This window comes from Amblyomma maculatum, chromosome 2 (genome assembly GCF_055883805.1).
Source record: "Amblyomma maculatum isolate TAMU_Amacu chromosome 2, ASM5588380v1, whole genome shotgun sequence".
Classification (NCBI taxonomy): domain Eukaryota; kingdom Metazoa; phylum Arthropoda; class Arachnida; order Ixodida; family Ixodidae; genus Amblyomma; species Amblyomma maculatum.
The window spans coordinates 80,031,981-80,052,016 of NC_139345.1; the positions used below are offsets into that span (position 1 = coordinate 80,031,981).

A 20,036-nucleotide genomic window follows, 5' to 3' on the forward strand; every position below is an offset into this window, starting at 1 on the left:
AGCTGCCGAACTTATTGAGGAGTATGCTTCGCGCCGACAATTCAGCAACCCAGCAGTGGATAGGCCCCGCAATCCCAAGTTGAGTGTGAATAACCGTCAGGAAAGGCACTTTGCTAGATTTGCAAACGAAGAAAGGAAGGCTTCTTCAGGCAAACGCCCTAGAAAGGACGGCAGTGAGAAAAGTGGGGAAGTGACCAACGCGCAGAACACAAAGAATAAGTTTGAGGCTAGGAAGCCGCTCACATGCTTTAGGTGTAATGAGCAGGGTCACATTGCCGTCAACTGCCGGAAAGAAAAGTTTGCTTTCTCGTATGTCAGTGACTGCGATGAAAATATGCAGCTTTTGGAACCCTACCTGCATGACCTAGTAGTCAACGGGAAGCCTTGCAAGGTACTGCGCGATTCGGCCGCAACGATGGATGTTGTCCATCCGGCGTATGTGTCGCCTTCCGACTATACAGGACAGTGTGCATGGATCCGCCAGGTAGTGGAGGAACAGAGTGTGTACTTGCCAATCGCGAACGTGGTCATCGAGGGCCCTTTCGGCAAGTTAACAACCGAGGCTGCCGTTTCAGGAAAGCTTCCTAAGTGCTATCCGTATTTGTTCTCTAACAAATCGGACATGCTACTGCGAAAGAGGGGCATCCTTTTCGGAGACAGAGTTGTGCAAGCCTTAACACGTTCAAAGGCGCGAGAACTAGCTACACTGCTCATTCCAGAAAAATCCACAGCGGAAGAAACGGCAGTTAAAACAGTGGTCGAGGCGGAAGATAGCGGGTCAGAAAACTTTGAGAGCGAGGCATCTCAGATAAGTCAACTAGAAAGTGAGCTTGATAAGACACGGAATGAGGACGTTCTAGAGAGTAACCTCTTGCCGCCAGTGTCTAGTAATCTCACGAGACTTCTAAGTGGATCCCGAGAGGACTTAGCTATGGAGCAAGCCAATGATCCCAAGAATAAGCTCGAAGTACAGTGGGAAGGACCTGATGAAGTCGTTGCAAAGCTTTCTAACACTAACTACGAAGTGAAATTCCCCGGTAGGCGTAAAGAAGTGCGCATTTATCATTGCAATCTTATGAAGCCTTATGTGCAGAGGGAAGCCGTGGTAAATCTAACGTTAAACCTTCCCGAGGAGATGGGGGATAACTTGATTTGCCTCAGCGGAAAAGGAAGCAACGCTCAGGAGCTTCTCAGAAAGACGGAGCAGAGAGGAGAACTAAGGAAATCCCAGCTGTCCGATCTGGGCGAGATAATAACAGAGTTTGAGGCCTGCTTCGTGGACAGACCAGGCAGGACTGATTTGACTGAGCACGATATTGAGCTGACTTCAGACGTGCCAGTGCGATCAAGGTGCTACCGATCTTCTCCAAGGCAAAGAGAAATTCTGGATAGGGAAGTAACTCGCATGCTGGAATTGGGAGTAATAAAACCCTCGGAAAGCGATTATGCTTCGCCTATGATCTTAGTAGAAGCTCCAGGTAAAGACCCTAGGCCTGTGGTAGACTACCGAAAGCTAAATTCTCTCACCAGGGATTAGGTGTATCCTATTCCGAATATTGAGGAGAGAGTAGAACAGGTCAGTAGAGCGGCATATGTGACTACGCTGGACCTTACTCGAGGATATTGGCAAGTACCGCTCACTGAACGCGCCAGCAGATACGCGGCTTTCGTCACTCCGACGGGCAGCTACCAGCCAACAATGATGAGTTTCGGGCTCAAAAATGCTCCATTTTGTTTTTCCCGACTCATGGATAGGGTTTTAAAGGGGTGTGAAACATTCGCGGTGCCGTATTTAGACGACATTGCGGTTTTTTCCGACTCATGGGCGGACCATATGGTACATCTAAGAGCTGTACTGAGCCTTTTGCGTCAAGCTGGACTAACCGTAAAGGCCGAGAAATGTTGCCTGGCAAGGGCGACCGTGGACTACTTGGGTCACAATGTAGGTCAAGGTTTCAGGAACCCCAGCGAGATTAAGATTTCTGCGGTAGCAGACTACCCGCGGCCGAGCACGAAGACGGAAATTCGAGCATTCCTGGGTCTGACTGGGTACTACAATCACTACATCCCTAACTATTCAGCTTTGGCTAGCCCTCTGACCGACGCTCTCCGCAAGACAGAACCGACAAATGTAGTCTGGGACGAACAAAAGGAAGCCTTCTTCGTAAACCTGAAGGCTGTGCTGATTAGCCGTCTGGTATTGCGAGCTCCAGACTATGGCCGAGAATTCACGGTCCAGTGTGATGCCAGTGATCGAGGGCTAGGTGCTGTTCTCTGCCAGAGAGATGACGACGGTAATGAGCACCCCGTGCTCTACCTGAGCAGAAAACTGAGTTCTAGAGAGAGAGCTTATTGCGCGTCAGAGAAAGAGTGCGCTTGCATTGTATGGGCCATTCAAAAATTGCAGTGCTATCTTGGAGGGGCCAAATTCACCGTAGAGACGGACCATTGTCCCCTGGCTTGGCTGCAAACTGCGACATCGAAGAACAGTCGCCTTCTTAGGTGGAGCTTGATTCTACAGCAGTACAATTTTGAAATAAGATACAAAAAGGGGAAGTTAAATGGGAATGCGGACGCGCTTAGCCGCTGTTTCTAAGCAGTCCGAGGTGTTCCTCACCATGTATCCAAATTGATAATCAGGTTTTTTTTTTTCGTGCGCTTGTATATGTGTGACTATGTAAAGCAGCACGTTTGGTTTTCTAGGCATACGTAGGTCCTAACGTCTTGAGTGTGGGCTTTTCTCGAACAACAATGGCAGTTTTCTTTTAACCTGGTCTCTTCAGACGGGAGCCGAGTGCTTGCTTGGACATGTGGTTGAGTTTCAGATAGCTCAAGCAATTTGGCCTACGACAATCAAGACAACGCGACAGGCAACAGCGAGCTTCAAGCGTTCACGTGCAGGCCATTAAGTCGTCTCTTCATGCAGCAGCTGCGACTGCTGCCCTCCGAGACTCTTCTGGCGGGGGAGGAGGCTGTTACGACCGTGCATCCGCATTTGCGCGCTCTATTGTTCGCCTGTGGGTATGGATAAGTGCTGTGGATATGTGGTGATGGTCCAATGGCTCTAAGTGAGCCTGTTTCCATAAATCCTTTTTGTAAGCCTGTTTTGCTTTGTGGACACCCTGCAAATGCCAAATTGATCCTGTCAAGAGAACGTCTAGAAAAATACAAAGGAACGTCGTCCTGCGGGAAAAAGCCGGAAGTGCTTTCTTTCTTTTGTTCACCCTTCCCATCGAGAAGCCCTATCGTCCAGTGAGGAATGCCTACTGTCCAAAAGAAGACGACAGAGTGACATGTCCGCTGACTTGCAGGACAAGAAAGGAGCATGACGCATACGGCCATTAAATGATTTCCCGGGAATGCAGGAAAGATTTGCAATTGTCGAAAACGGACAATGCTGGGAGCGTATGCGGCGCGCATGTGCACTTGGGTTTCTGAGGAGTAAATCCACTTGCCGGAACCAGCTGCCTATCGATTCTTTGCTGAAGAATAGAAATGTACCTCCTCTCCTCGCCGTTCCCAAGCTTTTCCCGCCAACAAGTGATCACGCCTAACGAATTAATGCCGGACCAGTCAGTGCTTCAGACCACCAGTGCAGTGATGTGTTCGATTGGATGCCGATATCTGAGGGGCGTGCCCTGGATTTGGTTGGTCAGCATCTTCAGAGAGGGGCTGGACATAGGGGGTTTTAAGGACGCCGCAGAGCACGAAATGTCGCTCTGAGCCTTGGGTAAACGGCTCATCCAGTCGCTTCTCGCTATGAACTCTTAACGCTTGCCATTTTGCTGATGTACCCTTCTTTTTCGTGTAAATAATCTTGTAAATAAGTTTCTCAAAGTGCCATTAAACCTGCTTGTACATATTCCACCAACTTCGAAGATTCAATCCTACTTCAACCCCGAGTCTCTGCACGCTACCAAGTGAAGGCCGGGTCGACGTAGCCCCAGCGTCACGACAGTGCGGAGATGATGCTCCGTAGTCAGTCTTCCGGGAGTAGTAGCACCAGTTTTAAATGGGACTAATCTCCTAAATTTACCTTGCACCTACTGTACAGAGGGCAAAACAGTGTAGGTCCAAACCCTACGTACAAGCTAAGACAACTACGCAGGCGATGTGTACAGTATGTCAAAAAAAAAAAAAAGAGTTTGAGACGAAGCATTGGCTCGCTTCTGCCAGTGTCAGGGGCGCTCACTTACCGAAGCTGTCGATCCAAATTATAGAACTGCAGGGGCGTACAAAACCAAACTGAGAAAAAAAGGTGCTCCAAGATTGGATTTTATGCCTGGAGTACTGTGTAATAAATGATTGCCACGTGACGTGTGAATAGGTCTACAGAATCATGCCTTTTTTCTAGTTTTCTTGTCTCAAAAGCATGAAAGAGCTCACCATGTTTGCACAGGGCATCGAAACCGTGCTTCAGCTTTCCCTGCAATAAAGGGCAGAAAATGATGTGCCGCGGATAAAGAACTTCCCTGGAAACACATCTCCTATCCGGTGTTGCGGTACTTGCTGCCGTGAAGCCCCACACCGAGAAAAAAAAATGCATAAGCCAGCACTAAAACAAGACGTCTACACGAAACCTTTTTTTTTTTTTATCTCATTTTTATGCACATATGTGTACATGTGAGTAGCCGGGTGTAGACGTACATCATCACCGTCATCATCATCATCATCAGCAGCAGCAGCAGCAGCAGCAGCAGCAGCAGCAGCCAGGTGAAGGTCGTTTCTTAACATAATGCTTATTCTACTGGCCCCTAATCAGACTGTCTTTGCACAGCGGCGCCTACTCCATCCGCGAGGCCAAATTTCCTAAGCTAATCGCACATCGTTGACACCATCATGCCGATAAGGACCTTCGCCGTCAGTGGGTGCTTCGGGCGGCTATTGTCATGGCCTTGTACCGCATGGACGTTTTACCGCGGGTGATGTGATGCGGAGGTCCGGGGCCCAGAAAAGCCACCCACTGGCTAAGAAAATTTGAATTCAGAATTCAGATCTTGCATTCATGGATTTCGTCGGAATGGCTATGAAGCCCCCTTCCAGCAACCGCTTAAAAGGATTAAATACTGGCCACCAGTGGGTGTCGAGCCCAACGACTTAACATTATACACACATTCCTACGATATTCGCAAACAAACTTATTCGCGCCCGGTCACTTTATCGCACCCGGTCACTTTATAATCACTGCACTGATCGTGGAACGCGAAATTGTCCAAACGGCCCTGGATTTGCGAGTGCATGCGACCTACAGTTTTCCCGGTTCACCCACACAATTCATCTTTTCCCCGTCGATTGCTGATTGCAGTAATAAAGTTAGCTACCACATTATCACTGTTGCCACTGTTTTGAATAAGCGTGCCAAAATCTTCCAGTTTTGTATAGGTCAAAAACTCGTTCTAAGCATATACGACGGTGGTCACTCGCTATTCAGACGGCGGCCGTGTCCAGCGGTGTGGAAGGAAAATGGCTCCTGCGCACACCTTTGCGATACTCCGCAAAGTTTACAGTGACTCTATGCCGAGGCAAGGTATCTGCTTCGCTGGCCATTCTGGTAGACCACAGCCCCATCTAGTTCTTTTTTTCTTTGTTACCTTTATTTCACAAAACAATACGGAGTGGCCGAAAGGTTAAAGTGAGCCAGTTTACAGCCGAGCGATTTTATTATAAAAGGTTCTATAGTTGGCCACTTTCTTCAATACACTGGTATACTCAGGTGCACATGACTGAGCTTTCAGAGGATCTCCGTGGCCGATTCCTATAGGTGATGAGCTGCCAGTGTTTCACACTGCCCTTCGGATGCTGCTATATTCGTGGTCGTCATCTCCATGTGACAACATTGCGCTAAAGATCTTAATTAGTCCTCCTTCATAAAAGCCTGAACCATTCTTTGAATATTTGCATAAAAATTGCAAAACATGGCAAAGCAAAGCAATTTCATACTAGCGTGCTTCGATTCCCCGCCTAACAATGCACTTCCTCGTCGCTATGCTGCCACTATCGGTGGTTGTAATAGAGCATCCGCCTCGCATTCGGGAGGTACCGGGTTCGATCCCTGGTGCCGCCGGGTACCCACCGGTTATAAAATGGGTACCAGCTATCCCCCGGCCTGTTGCTCGGCTCTTCTGGGGTGAAATGCTTGGGAAAAGGGATACCGAAGCGGTGGCCTTGTGGTAGAGCATCCGCCTCGCATTCGGGAGGTACCGGGTTCGATCCCTGGTGCCGCCGGGTACCCACCGGTTTTTAAATGGGTACAAGCTTTCCCCCGGCCTGGTGCTCGGCTCTTCTGGGGTGAAATGCTTGGGAAAAGGGGTCACGGCCCAAATAGTTGCGCCGATGTGGCAGTGATTCGTTCCGCCATCGGACAACAATAAGTCCGCCTTGCGCGGCAACAGCCCATTATGTGGCCCTTTACCGAAGCGGTGGTCTTGAGGTAGAGCATTCGCCTCGCATTCGGGAGGTACAGGGTTCGATCCCCAGTGCCGCCGGGTACCCACCGGTTTCCAATGGGTACAAGATTTCCCCCGGCCTGGTGCTCGGCTCTTCTGGGGTGAAATGCTTGGGAAAATGGGCCAGGAACCAAAATGTGGGTTCAAGACGGAGTTTGTGTTGCATATGTCTCCTCCCATAGCCAGGCTCATGTCTGGCGCGGGCCCGTAAATCCAAGCTTCTGGGTGGCTGGAGCGGGACTTCAACACGGGTGAGCAGACACCCGAGAGCCCTCCACGGAAGCGGAGAGGACTCAGCTGTGACCTGATGAAGAGGGACAGGTCAGCCTGGTGGCATTAATTTGTCATCGAGCAAACTAAGGCAGTTTTCCCGATGATGGGTGGATTGACTTTTGGTTGGTCACTGGGAGGGGCTGCGTCCTCCTGTAACCGAGAGGGGTGCAACCATTGGCGATGAAGCTCTGAGGGATAAGGCTGGGAGCAATAGCGCGCTCCTGTAATCGAGAGAGGCCACGCCGGTGAATGCTCAGACGGCCGACTGGAACCTCGGAGCCTTGTGCACTCTGAGGAAGTCTACCCCGCTAAAGCGGGGTAGATTCTCGGGCTTAGGAACTGCTACTATGGGGCCCACTGAAGATTGCAGCCTTTACCGATGATGTACCCTATTGATAAACGGGACTAGGGATAAGGCTGGGGAGCTCCCAACTCCCTGTAATCCATGGTGGAAGCCGCTGGAGTCGGAGGTGACCATTCCTCGTAGCGGGAAATAAGAGTCTGTTCCCCGCCGGTGCAGTCCAGGGATGGGCTGTGCCGGCTAAGTCTCTATGTATGGACGCCGCGGGGGAATCCCCGCTGACTTATGTCATCAGGGGTAGGGGCAACCCCGTGTAACCCAGCCCGCGAGGAGGCATGGGGGCGCTGTTAGAGACTGTCTTCACTCCACCTCCGGCGTGCCAGGTCCGTCCTGGGAAACACTGAGGCCTTCGGGCGTCTCAGCAGGCTAAGAGAGTGAAGGCGAAGCGAAAGCAGAACTGGTGCAAGCACCCTCTGAGAGTCTGTCAGTAGTACCGCTGTGAGACCAGAGGGGTGGAGGATGAAGCCTCCACTCGCGCTTCCGGTACGTAGGCGGTAGGTCCCAAAGGTTTTGGAATACGGGGCCGGCGTCCAATCCAAGACGCTTAACAAAATTTGGTAGAATCGGGCTCTCGCGTGGAGCGCAGCACGAAGAGAGTTACCGAAGTCGGGGGCGCGAAGGCGTCTGGCAGGGGTACACGTCATGGGAGTGTACCACGGGTGTTGCGATCCCGCCTGCCCGAGCACGTGGGTGCGACCCACAACACGACCAACGCGGTGGCAGTAGTTGACAAGTCCGCCACGCGCGCTGGGAGAGCTGCAGGATTCGTTTTCAGCTCGACGATGACCAGACGTAAACTGGGACAAGAGCGGTCCCCGGCGTGGGTGTCCGCCATTTTGTGGGACTTAGCTCTTGGGAAGGGGCTCGGCCTGGGCGATCCCATGTAAGCCTGGGGGATACTTGTTGGCGAGCTAAAACTCTTCTACCCAAATAGTTGCGCCGATGTGGCAGTGATTCGTTCCGCCATCGGACAACAATAAGTCCGCCTTGCGCACCAGGGATCGAACCCGGTACCTCCCGAATGCGAGGCGGATGCTCTACCACAAGGCCACCGCTTCGGTTACGATGTTACTGTAAAAGAGATAAACATTAAACGAAACAACGCACAGCTAAACATAACAAGACGTGGTAAATCAAAGCTAAATGAAGTAAAACTTAGTTAAACGAGTGCTCAATATTGATTTTGCTTTCCACGTATTCCCGTGCTTAGCCAAGCTAAAAAGCCGCTTAATTTCTTTTTTTAGTTCGTTCCCACTGATAACCATGCATCCTACCCAATGTTTCCTAATCTGTCAGATACAGCTCCCGCTGAAGTCAGACTGCTCGGACATCACTTTAATGGGGATGTAATTATGTGGATTGTAAAATGCTGTTATGACATGTTGATTGGATTTTCTATCCTTCCGATGGGCAACAAGATCTTGTTTTTGATATTCGTCTTGCGCTCAACGACCAACGACTGCACATAAAATCAATGGGTACTGTTTGGCAATAATGTGAGACACACGTGTAATTATGTCTTCCGATGAACGCGTGCTTTATGAACATTCAATAAAATCACACACTCAAGTGTCTCTAACAATGCACTGTGCATTACGGGCGTTAGCCTGCCATATATGCAGCAGAGACGTGCAGTAAATTTTATTTCCTTATTTAGATGATGTTCGCCCATAGTAAAAACTAAAACCTCCTTGTTCTTCATTACTGCGCAGACTCCGTGCCGTGAACTTTGTCCGCTTACCCGCAGAACATTCCGCTTCACCTTTTTTGGCATAACAGTTTGACAAATCTCACGTAACATTGTTTGATTACACGCTTCTTGCCGGCCAAATAGCCCGTGCTGTCCATGTAGGAAACCTTGTTGTTATTGTTGACTCAAGGCTTCATTTCATTTCGCATTTACCTTTAACTGTGTTGCGCTCATTGAGACGTATATGTCCTATTTCCAGGCTAACAAAAAAAAAAAAAAAAAAAACTTCTTTGATACCAGCGCCTATGCCCTCTTTGCTGTGCACTCGTGAGGCCACATCTTGAATTCACGTCATTAGCATGGAATAGCGTCTCCGTCGGCTGTTGCAAGAGAATTAAAAATATCCAGCGTAAGGTCATAAGCATCATTACGACAGGTATATTCGTAACCGCCGTTTCTCTCTTGGCAGACCTCAGCATGTGCACCCTTCATGACAAGCGATTCATGCTTGATATGCAGTTTCAGGCCTCATTTTGAACTACTTTTTTAAACCGTTTTGTAATGTCTGCTTTTTATATCATGGAGCTTGTATTTGACCTTATGTGCGCTCGTTTTGGCTAACTGGCTCTTGAGGCACGCTCAAATGAACCTATCTGTGTGTTAGACGGTGGCAGTTATATTCATTAACTTGTTTGTTTGTTTGTTTGTTTGTTTGTTTGTTTGTTTGTTTGTTTGTTTGTTTGTTTGTTTGTTTGTTTGTTTGTTTGTTTGTTTGTTTGTTTGTTTGTTTGTTCCTTGGACTCCTGTCTTTCCACCTCTTTGCTTTAACAAAGCCGCACTCCATCGACACAGGTCAACTATAGTTTGTCTTCAAAGTCCCTTTAATGTTAGTCTTGAGACTGGAGGCTTGAGCGGTGCCAAGTTCTAAACCTCACCTGCTGGATGCGAGCTTCGGCGAGATCCCCCTTGTCGTACAGGCAGACGATCTTCTTTGCAAGGTGTCCCTGGTAAGTGAATGTGCCTCCGATGGCCGCCGTGACGCCCATAGCGAACGCTGCTAGCAGCAGCTGGGAGGAGGAGGGGAACAGATATATAATAACCTGGACAGAACCTACTGCTGGGTTTACTGGTGCGTTAGCCAAGGGCTGAAAAGCGCGGTGTATTCAACCCAAAGACAAGTCAAAAAGACAATGGGGCTCCCCAAGTTCCAACGATGTGTTGTTTTATAAAGTAAAACGGCGTAGAAACAAACAACAGGAACACACAAAACACACTAGCGCCGTCTCTCTTGTGGCCCCCTCTTGTGGCATTTACCTGAGGCGCAAGTGTATCACCGCTGGTAGAGACTGTATCGGAAACGACGAATTGGAAACAATGAGTATATAGCAGACTTCCACTTTAACGTTTCTAATCATATGACTTAAAAACATTGTGGTAAACACTCGGGGAATATGAAATCTCTGCGTTCATTCATAAAGAAAATCTAGCAAGACATTCTGGGAAAATCGCAAAGCGGTCTTCTTTCTACGGCTTTTTATCAATACGTGTCTCTGTGCATTCAGCCGTTCGTATTCTCATGCAGCCATCGAACAAGTGTGGCGGACGGTACCGAGTTCGCGGAGAAATCTCTGCAACATTTCCTTGTTCAGTGAATACACTTCCTCATGAGCTGGAAGATTGCAATACGAATTGTTCAGAACCTTCTTCAAATTTCCAAAAAACTGACTTCCTGTTCAACTTCAGTGCCTGAAAGAGTGACGTCATAGATGAATCGGTAGCAATGTTCGTGAAAGTTTTCGCAGAAGCGAGCAGGTAAGCTGATAAATGATGTTCTAATCTGTCCAATAGCACAAAGATAGAAATTCGTTTGTAGTTCCCCAGTAGCTTCACAGACAAGCAGTACAAGTAACGTAGCTGATTTTATTCAAGACCTTCTCTTATTCATTTTTCTTATTCCATTTTCTTATTATTTCTATTATTTATTTTCTTATTATTTTTTCTTATTCCGGCTTTATTTCGTTATTCTGGTGACCCACGCCCTAGCGATCGCTGTAACTAAAAGAACTGACAAATTAGTGGGATGGACGTTGGCTTACGACAAAGACCGCGGCATTCTTCACAATACAATGGTATTGTAAACGTTCTTTGGCAGCAGTGGCGTATCCAACAATATTTTTCATGAGGTGTTATAGTCCAGAGGTAAAAAAAATGCAATGAAAAGAGGAATGAAACAGGTGAGATACAAAGCGCAGAAACGCTACCTTGCGATTTGGCCAGTTCCGGAATCTAGCCGTTAGTATGACGTCAAAATAAAAAAAAAAACATGATACTCCTCATAGCATTACAAGTCAGGTTCTGTACACATTATATATCTTACAAAATAAAGATAGTCAACTTTCGACTTATTAGTGCAATAGTCCCAATTAAGAGGCCCAGCTAAACATTCGTCGCAGTCGCATATAAGGGCCGAGCAAGTGGATGACTTCAGATATTGAAAATGTTACAGTGCCATCTCCGTTAGTGGGATGTCATACCTCTTCGTAACCAAAGAATATCTTCGTCACCGCTTTGTCCTCTCGCAAGAAGCCCGCCAAGTCGGACATGTCGGTGCAGGAGTACTTGGCTCCGCACAGCGCCGGAACTCGCCGCTCGGCCTCGGGCAGGAAGTCCGACAACCGCACTAAAAACGACAACGGGATCTCTTGAGTGTGTCGCTTCGTTTAAAAGCATAGAGTTCCTTACACTAACTAGAGGGAAAGCTGAGGGCGCTGCACATCAGCCACCATGGGCGCGCTAAGAATCATGGGCCGGTGTGTTACTTGTTGCGGGACAGTCGGTTTTTCTCGGGTACGTGGATGTTTCTTTTTCGTCATCATCATCATCATCTGAAGGTGCGTACATAGACCGCGAAAACCATAGTAGCGGAGGCGCAAAAGCAGACGTTGCCAATAAATGGTTTTTGCTTCCCGAAATGCCTCTAAAAACTTCCTTCAGTGATTGCACAACCATAAATATTTTTGTAACAATTTTTTATTTTAAATTTTGCCTATTAAGTGCGAAATATTGGTATTTGTGCTGCTCAAAACTAAGCCAATAGGAGAAAGAGCCATCGCTTATATTGGATAAATATCACACTGACATGCTGTTTCTCTCTCTTTTTGCAATTTACAGTCATAATATTCAATCTTAGGAGATTATTTATGGTAGAACAACATTTATCTTTGCATTAGTTTTGGCCAAAAGTTGTAGTTCTGCACTCGGCAGCTCTCCGGCCCACGATGCTTTGAGCGCTTATGGTGGTTGAACTGGCCGTCTGAAAACTCCGTGTAAACTCCCATAGACGGCAGCACAGCTTCCCCTCTGTATTATTATTATTATGTATTATTGGTGTGCCCAGAGTATGCGAACGAAAGAAATGTGCTAGCTGCTTCCTTGAAGCGTTTAGACAAGAGGCCTCTGTCGGAGGAACTGCTGCTGGGCGCTTGGCAGGACAAGGGGAAGGGCGTCCAGGCAGTGCGCGCTCTTTGCCGTTATTTGAGCGCCAGCGGACTTGATTCACGTTTGTAAAGCAAGCTGCTGTGTCTGTATATATATTTCATATGCCTTCTCCCACATCGTCACCCATCATGACCTTCTTTCTTCTCTCCTTCCCCTTCCCCAGTGCAGAGCAGCAGGCCAGATTTGAATTATTCGGGCCAACCTCTCTGCCTTTTCCTTTCAATAAATCCATCTATCTATCTATCCCCTCTATGTAAGAGTAAGAAACTCTATATTTAAAAGGTTCTATACAAGAGGCATAACGACGCAAATTGCCCGCTCGTTCAAATTATCAGCCCGCACTGTGGTTCCTTGATAACAATAGAAAAATAATTTAGCGCCGAGATCAGTCATCACAGGGAAACGACCTGTGTCTGCTGAAGCCTGCTAAATGTTTTTATGGAAGCAGCGGCAATGACAGGATTTATAATAGGTAGTTGCAAAGTATATGTGCTGCCATGGGCAGAAGTCTCCAGGACGGATATGAAACGATCCACGCGCATAGGTGCTACATCCGCACACGAATAGCGGCTTTCACTATTACACATTGTGTAGATTTATTTCAGTTACCGCAATTATGTCTAGGCAGACTCTTGTCCCAGGAAGTAAATCATAATATACAGGTTGAATGTCGTATATTACCTGACGCACAATGTAGTCAGACTATGGCGTTTTAAGAAATATGCCATTCTAATCCGAAAGTCGACATCGTCACTGCATGGTACGTCAGGTACTTTAGAAAAGGAACGTTCTGCCAAGTTTAAATTGCGATTTCAAAATACTTTTAATGTCTTCGTATTTAATTCACTCGTCTACCCAATATTGCTTGATGCAGTGCGTTTATGTACCTGTTTTCTATTGGCACGAATAGTCGCAGAAGGAAATTAAAAAGGCGCGATAATACGAATGCATCCGACTTACCGTTAACGCAAGTGAACGATGGAATGTGGTAGTAGATGATCGGCGTATTTGGCGCCGCCTTCGACACCTCTTCGATGTAACGTATAAGGTGTTCTGAAATAGAATGAATTGGTATGTGTTAAGTTTGCTAATATATTGTGCCTCGTTCTGTTTGTGCCGTATACTACCTAACCTAATAATTAGTTAAGATGATCTTTGCGAACTTCGTAATTACAAATCGCTCCTTTTTCAGGGCTCAATTAAAAATACAAAATATTAAATTCCACGAGCTGTGGCTACGCACGCAGATTTAATTTTGCCTAGAAGTGATCCCATCCGCTCCTAAGCTTTTTGCAGGAGCTACGTATGAACATTCGGCACGCCGACGGACTAACGAATTGAAAGCCTCCAGATTGCCCGCCGATGCTCGGATATCGAACAGAATTTTATTACTCTTGCGACAGAACAAACCTGAGCGGCAGCTGCTAGCTTGTTCCCTAACCCTTGCTCGAGAAGGATGCAACCGAAATGGACAACTTCGCAAGCCTCGACCTCGCTTGAGCCATATACCGTTTCGCACACCTCACCTACCTTATTATTCAGATGGTGCCACATACACTGCATGCACCTCAGGCAGAAAGACGAAAACTATTTTAAAGTTGCTGTTGACCTCGTGAAGACTAAACACTGGAAGATCACCTGGTTTTAGATGCAACACTTAACAAAGTGCACCAGCGATTATCGCCGGTTGACTGCCCATTTTGATGACACACGGGAATATACACACGTGGAGGGTTTGGTTGACTTTCACAACAAAAAGGCATCGATTGGTCCTGAGATCCACATTTCACACAATAACATGCATATTTCTTTATATTTATGTTATATTTCTTTGATAAAAAAAGAAATGTAACTTTTATATACTTCTTTTTTCAGGCGGTGATAGTTACAGCATGCTGCTTTCTTTTAACGGACATTCCCAACAAACTGAGGTTTTTTCTTTCTATAATTACCTCATTGTTAAACAATATCAGAGGTAAGAATGCCGCAATTAAGCGGGAAAAAAAATACATAGACGCGAATATATGATAACGGTGATTATCTAACGACCAGAATCTTTTTAAGTTTCCTAGTCTCCGTTCATGTCCTGCTCTGCCTTTCTGTGCATCTGATCTCATCCAGGTGTGGCCTTATGAATCTCCTTGTATGACGTTAAAAAATAATGTCTCTGAAATGTATTGGTTTTAACACTTCGATTTCATTTCGCTAATTTGATGGTTTATTACGCTGTCACCATAGAAGGCCCTCGAATTCCTCACGAAATATTGAAGCTACTCTGATCCGGTGTTCATTTCGGGCTACCATGAATTTCTTCTCTACCCTATATGCGGCCTTTGTTGGCTTGCCACTTGTAGTAAACTTGGCGTAACGAAAAACTGCTTCTTGCGAGACCGACATCTTATAGAACAGCGATTATTTTTGCCCCAGCGCGAAGGCAAGCACAGCCAGCGTTTAAAGATTCAGTATCCAGTAGGGTGAAGCTACAGTGATGCTACGGACAAGCGGAGCTCGTGCCTATATAGGGTGCGCTTCATCGACAGAATTCGTCGTTAGCTAATTCTTATTTATTTCAGATTATTTCACACATCAACACCATTCCCGATAGCTGCGAAGACGAGACTGCGACTCACCATTGGAGGGACACCTGTAGTAAAATGGAGGAAGGATGGAGATGGCGTCAACATTCAGTCCTTCTGCGTGAGCTGCCTGAGAGGAAAGCAACGCACTGCTCGGCACAACACAGTACTCGGGTTGATCTGCATGCAGCATATAACACATTGACAGGGTGTGCGAGTGTGCGCGCGTGCTTGCGTTTGTATGTGCGTGCTTGGGGTTGGCGCGAGAGGAAGTGGCGCGAGAGGGAGTGGCCTATAGAGGAAAAGAACGAATGATGAAGCAAGAAATGAAGCCGAGAAAATGCAAAGCCTTTATATCGTACATCTTAACCGAACACAAATCGCGAAGCCAGTGAGCTCATTCAGTGATTTACCTAAAAATAATTACATCAAAACAAAACATGGTTTGGCAAGCACAATAATAGAGTCGAACGATGAGCTAGTTGGTAACACCAAGTCTTGGCAAGCACACTTCCGTGCTTGTTGTTGCGTTCTTATTAGCCTCAAGAGCGTTTGGTTTATCAAATCACGTCAGCGCCATATTCACAACAGAATTCAATAAAGGCATATATGCTTACCTGTCATGCAGTGCATACGCGCAAACGCAGTAACTCACCAGTTCTCGCGTGTCGACCACACACGCCGCTGTTACGTGCACTATGAGAAGGTCCAATCTGAAGAGAAAAATCATCTTCAACTACAAGCACGGTTTCACTTCTTCAGCTGCCTGTCGAAGCAGACACGAAAACTCCGCAAGTTTACCCCCTTGATCAATGTGTACGGAGTGTTTCAAGTTATTCAACCCAGATTTTCTTCTAAAATACACGAAATATTCGCCGGTGCGGTCTATTGACCTGGACTGTGGTGCAGGGTAGGCATTACATGCGATGGAGAGTGCAATAAAAAGACAATGAAATAAATAAAATAACTAACCAACTTTTTATTCCTATTTTAGGGCACACGTTATATTGTGGAATTGAAACTTAACCAAAATATTAAAGTTTCTGAATCGACATTGTGGTATGAAATATGGAAAGTAAAAAATTCGCTTTTCCTAGCATGGTAAGTTGGATTTCACACACTGCTAAAATTGCATCCCTACACTCACTACGTCCACGGCAATTACGCAAGCACGGTCATAAAGAGCGGGAACTGTATCTGTATTTCTTGCGAGCTGTGCCATTTTACCAATGCGTGGCGTGGGAAAGCCAACTTGAAAAGGTTCCAAAACCGTGCTTTCTCATTTTTACGTTGGATATTGCAACCACGATGAAGGTCCTGTAAATATGAAAACTGAACTCTTTTTTTTTTTTGCAGCCTTCATCATTAAAACTTAAGATCGTTAAGATTATGAGGTAAATTTAACCGATCAATCGTCTTCATGCCGTACATTGTCATATCCGGCGCCGTACTGAACGCTCATTCTGCTCAGACTGATTGCAGTATCTCCCTTGTTTTTTAAAACATATCTATGTTAAAATATTTTTAACATCCGGTATAATGCAGCAATTTCCCTTTTCTACATTGGGACGCAACACAGCCACAGCTATATGTTTCCTTTCGGAGACAGTCGACAGAAGTTGCCTCATAGGAGTAGGGTTATTATTGGATTGGATTGGTAAAACGTTTATTCGGGGCCTGCAGTAGAACGCGCGCGCGCTCCGGACGGGGCCTACGTCGTCCTCTGGGCACCGGCCGCGCGGCCTGGGTCCCCGCTCGTCGTGGCCGGCTCGCTGGTTCCCTGCCGGGCCAGCGCCTTGATGACCTGCTGAACGGCCCAGAGTTGTTCCTCTTGATTGTCGCTCCCTGCGGCTGCTTCCAGTCGCGGCGGGAGCTTCTTCTTGGAACTTGCCACAATTCCACAGCATGTGTGCGAAGCCGGCCGTATCCGTTCGGCAGACTGCATTTGTCTGTCGGGTGCGTCTCGGGGTACATTCTATGCATCAGCGACGGGCTGGGGAGTGAGCCCGTCTGTAGCTGTCTGAATAAAACGGCTTGCTTCCCAACTGAGCCCCGAGCAAGGGGGTGGAAGAGTTCTGCGAGCTAGGTGGAACACCTTGGTTATTTCATTGTAGTCGGTCATTCGGTCTTTGGTGCTGAACCACAGCGGCCAGTCGACCGAGGCGCGGTCCGTTAGCGCGCGCGCCTCGGCGTGTGCCGTCTCGTTGTGGTTGGCGTTGCGGTCTGACGCCTCGCCCGCATGCGCCGGGAACCGCTTGATTCTCACTTGTCTGCTGCCATCGTAGTTCTTGGTTGCTTGCAGTATGCGCACCGCTTCTTTCGCTATCCTGCCTTTGGAGTAATTTCTCACTGCCTCGAGTCGCATAGCACTGTGTGGCAGTCGCGGTCGGCGTTGGCCAGGGCGATGGCCACCTCCTCCGCTTGCTCTGCCTTGGTGCATCTCGTGCTGGCGGTCGTGCGAACGGTGCCGGTCGCGTCGACGACGACCGTCCCGGTATCCACATCCCCCGGGTGCTTCAGGCGGTGCACAGTACACTAAATACACTAAAATGAGGCAGCAAATCGTCGCCTTTGACACCGAGGAGCTGCACGCGGCAAGCATGGCTGCTCATCCACATATGACCGATCCTCAGTCATGCATAGTTTCGCTTGGCGCACATCAATGCTTCCAATGTATAACATTGCACTCACAAACACACATGAATTGCTTCTTTTAGCACAAAAATAAGCTTAAGTATATCTATAGCGTACTCACTTTCCCTTCGCTGCTTCCACCCACGCCTCGGCGAGGATCTTCCTCTCGGCGACGGTCAGCGAAAGGCCCTCGCCCGTCGTCCCATTTACTAAGCAGAGAGTATACGCGCGCGTAGAGCGAAATTTATGGAATTTAAACTCCGAACGGGGGTAAAATGAAGGTAAAAATGCAATTATAGAGGTTTGTAAAACAAAAATGGGTTACCGAAAGCTCCAGTGACACTCTGCTGCTGCAGTATTTTCACATAGTCTTTGATTTGACTAATATCGACGCGTCTGCAAGCAAATGAAGATAAAAATGTCAGTCAGCAGAGCGCCGTTCAGTGCCACCTTTCGCGAATGTAAAGTCACGGCTCCCTAATAGCAAACATTTTTTTTTTTTTTTTTGTTACGCCATAGCACTGCTGGGCTAGTTGTGCCGAAATCGCACTGACGTGTTTTGCTAAGAACTAGGCTTTTGTGCAGCAATCTTGCGACCCAGTGATGATGCTGTCCAGCGTGTGGACAGTAGTCGTAGCCTATTCACCCGTAGGACACAGTGCCAGCGCTTAAATAGTTCTTACACCATGGTTACAATGAAATCTCCCACCACGTTGATGTCCCTTTCTCCCAGACGGCGGCTAACATCTGCTCTGTGAATCACAGGCCTCATTAAACGCAATTTTTCTCAAGTTTGGCTAGAACATCATAAGTTGCAGTTTATCATTTAAAAAAAATGGATGTTTCATAATACTTGTACCATCAACTACACTCTTCTTTGCCCTCCTCCTTCGTCAGTGAGATTCACTGCCTTCTTTTCATCTCTCGACGCCGCAAAATGTACTTCTCCTTTGAACTGCAATGGCAGCGCGGTCATCTCGTTTTCGTTTTAAACCTCTTAGCCAATATAGCAATTCGCCGAATAGCAATAACCAAAACAGCCAGGAACGAAAGGTGTGTTTCTGTTGTTTCAAAAGTGCTGCTTTTCATATGAAAAAAAAAAATGTTCCTGCCGCCCTCCATATCCAATTGTCTAGATATTGGTCGTAATGTTTGCACCAGTACCGAGATAAATATTGAGATAGCGCTCACGATCTACTTACCCATTGGCGTCGAATGAAGTCAGCGGCGCAGCACAAAGCCCACTGTACTTGTGTATCTACGTTGAAAGGAAAGAAACTTCTTGTAGTGTACTGGTTGGTAAGCTGGGCGCAAATGGAAGCCTCTGCAGGCAACCAGGGCTTTTTACCGTTTCTTGAGAGACACGGGACTGGACTCGCGCTTGTGAGACTAGTTACTGGGCCTGTATATATATGGCAAACCTCTTCTCATCACATCGTCATCCACCACAAAGCCTCTTTCTTCTCCTTTTCCACTTACCTGGTGCAGAGTAGCAGGTCAGATGCTCAACTTTCCGACCGACCCTGCTGCATTTCCATTCAATACACATCAATTTATCCATCTATCTTCACTGGCGGGTATGGTATCGCAAGTTCAGATTGGCTCAATTCCTAAGATCGAGCTAGGACAAAAGAGTGTATCTGTTGCTTTTCCCGGTAGTTAATACGTGCTGAAATTTTCCCGTTTTGCTACATAATCGGCTGCAAAGACAATGCGTGTCACAGTAGTTTAGCCAGCGACACGACTTGCTTATGGTGCTATGCAAACTCTCTTCTTAATTTTTGTCTAAGTTGTACCATTATCATAGAAAACTTTAGCACCTTCAGCTGACGTCGTTATCAATTTTTCTCGCAGAATTAGGCAGCTCACTAGAATCGCGTCATTCCACCCACCCACCCATTTTATAGCAAATTATCAAGCATTAGCTGCGTTCTGATCGCGAATAAATGAAGACATATTGAGTACATATATCAAAGTGGTTACATCATCGCCCTTGCTCAGGTTTAGGATATGCTCGGCTTGTAGACGGAAGATGTGTCTTTGCCGACAGGCGTCGCCAAGGCTATGCTGACGGTGCAATGTGTGTTTGTCTATCAATCTGTCCGTGTTTCTAGCGCTGTCTAAACATATTGCATTGACATGATGCCCCCTCTCCAAAGCGTTCTGGCAGAGAAAACGGGTCGGTTAAGCTAGAGCGATCGGCGGGTGAACGAGCAACCATGCTACAGCTTAATCAAACCACAAGACCATTCTCGTTATGACGCAGACAAATAAAATTTGAAATTACGATTTAGTGTGGTTGAGCCTAGAGCGAACTGGGTGCGTAGCCCATCTGATTTCACTTCTTTTTCGGTTGGAGGTTTGGTATCCTAAGTCAAGCAAATGTGGATGCCGCAGATGAAGATGCTGCTTTAGACAATGCCATTGCAGAGGCTCGCCAACGTCTAGCCGAACTCACCCAGCTCCGAGAACAGCGTCGCTCTCACCGCTCTTGAAGAAGTATAATACCTCGTGATAATATTTCAGATGAATCACCTCCAATAAGCATCAAACCACAA

General features: G+C 47.1%; 1 protein-coding gene across 2 annotated transcripts in view; it reads right to left on the reverse strand.

Annotated features, from left to right (window-relative positions):
• Positions 1–20,036, reverse strand: part of LOC146199092 (N-acetylneuraminate lyase-like) — a 33,358-nt gene that overhangs the window by 4,408 nt on the left and 8,914 nt on the right. The window contains exons 2-10 of one of the 2 annotated variants that reach the window (XM_084592707.1): positions 18,681–18,736; positions 17,804–17,874; positions 17,600–17,687; positions 15,500–15,557; positions 14,899–14,974; positions 13,229–13,321; positions 11,305–11,450; positions 9,706–9,837; positions 4,387–4,426 (exon numbers count right to left, since the gene is read on the reverse strand). In XM_084592707.1, the coding sequence (XP_084448833.1) occupies positions 4,387–4,426; positions 9,706–9,837; positions 11,305–11,450; positions 13,229–13,321; positions 14,899–14,974; positions 15,500–15,557; positions 17,600–17,687; positions 17,804–17,874; positions 18,681–18,736 (760 nt within the window). The remainder of the gene's footprint in view (positions 1–4,386; positions 4,427–9,705; positions 9,838–11,304; positions 11,451–13,228; positions 13,322–14,898; positions 14,975–15,499; positions 15,558–17,599; positions 17,688–17,803; positions 17,875–18,680; positions 18,737–20,036) is intronic. The other variant, XM_084592708.1, reaches the window with a different exon arrangement.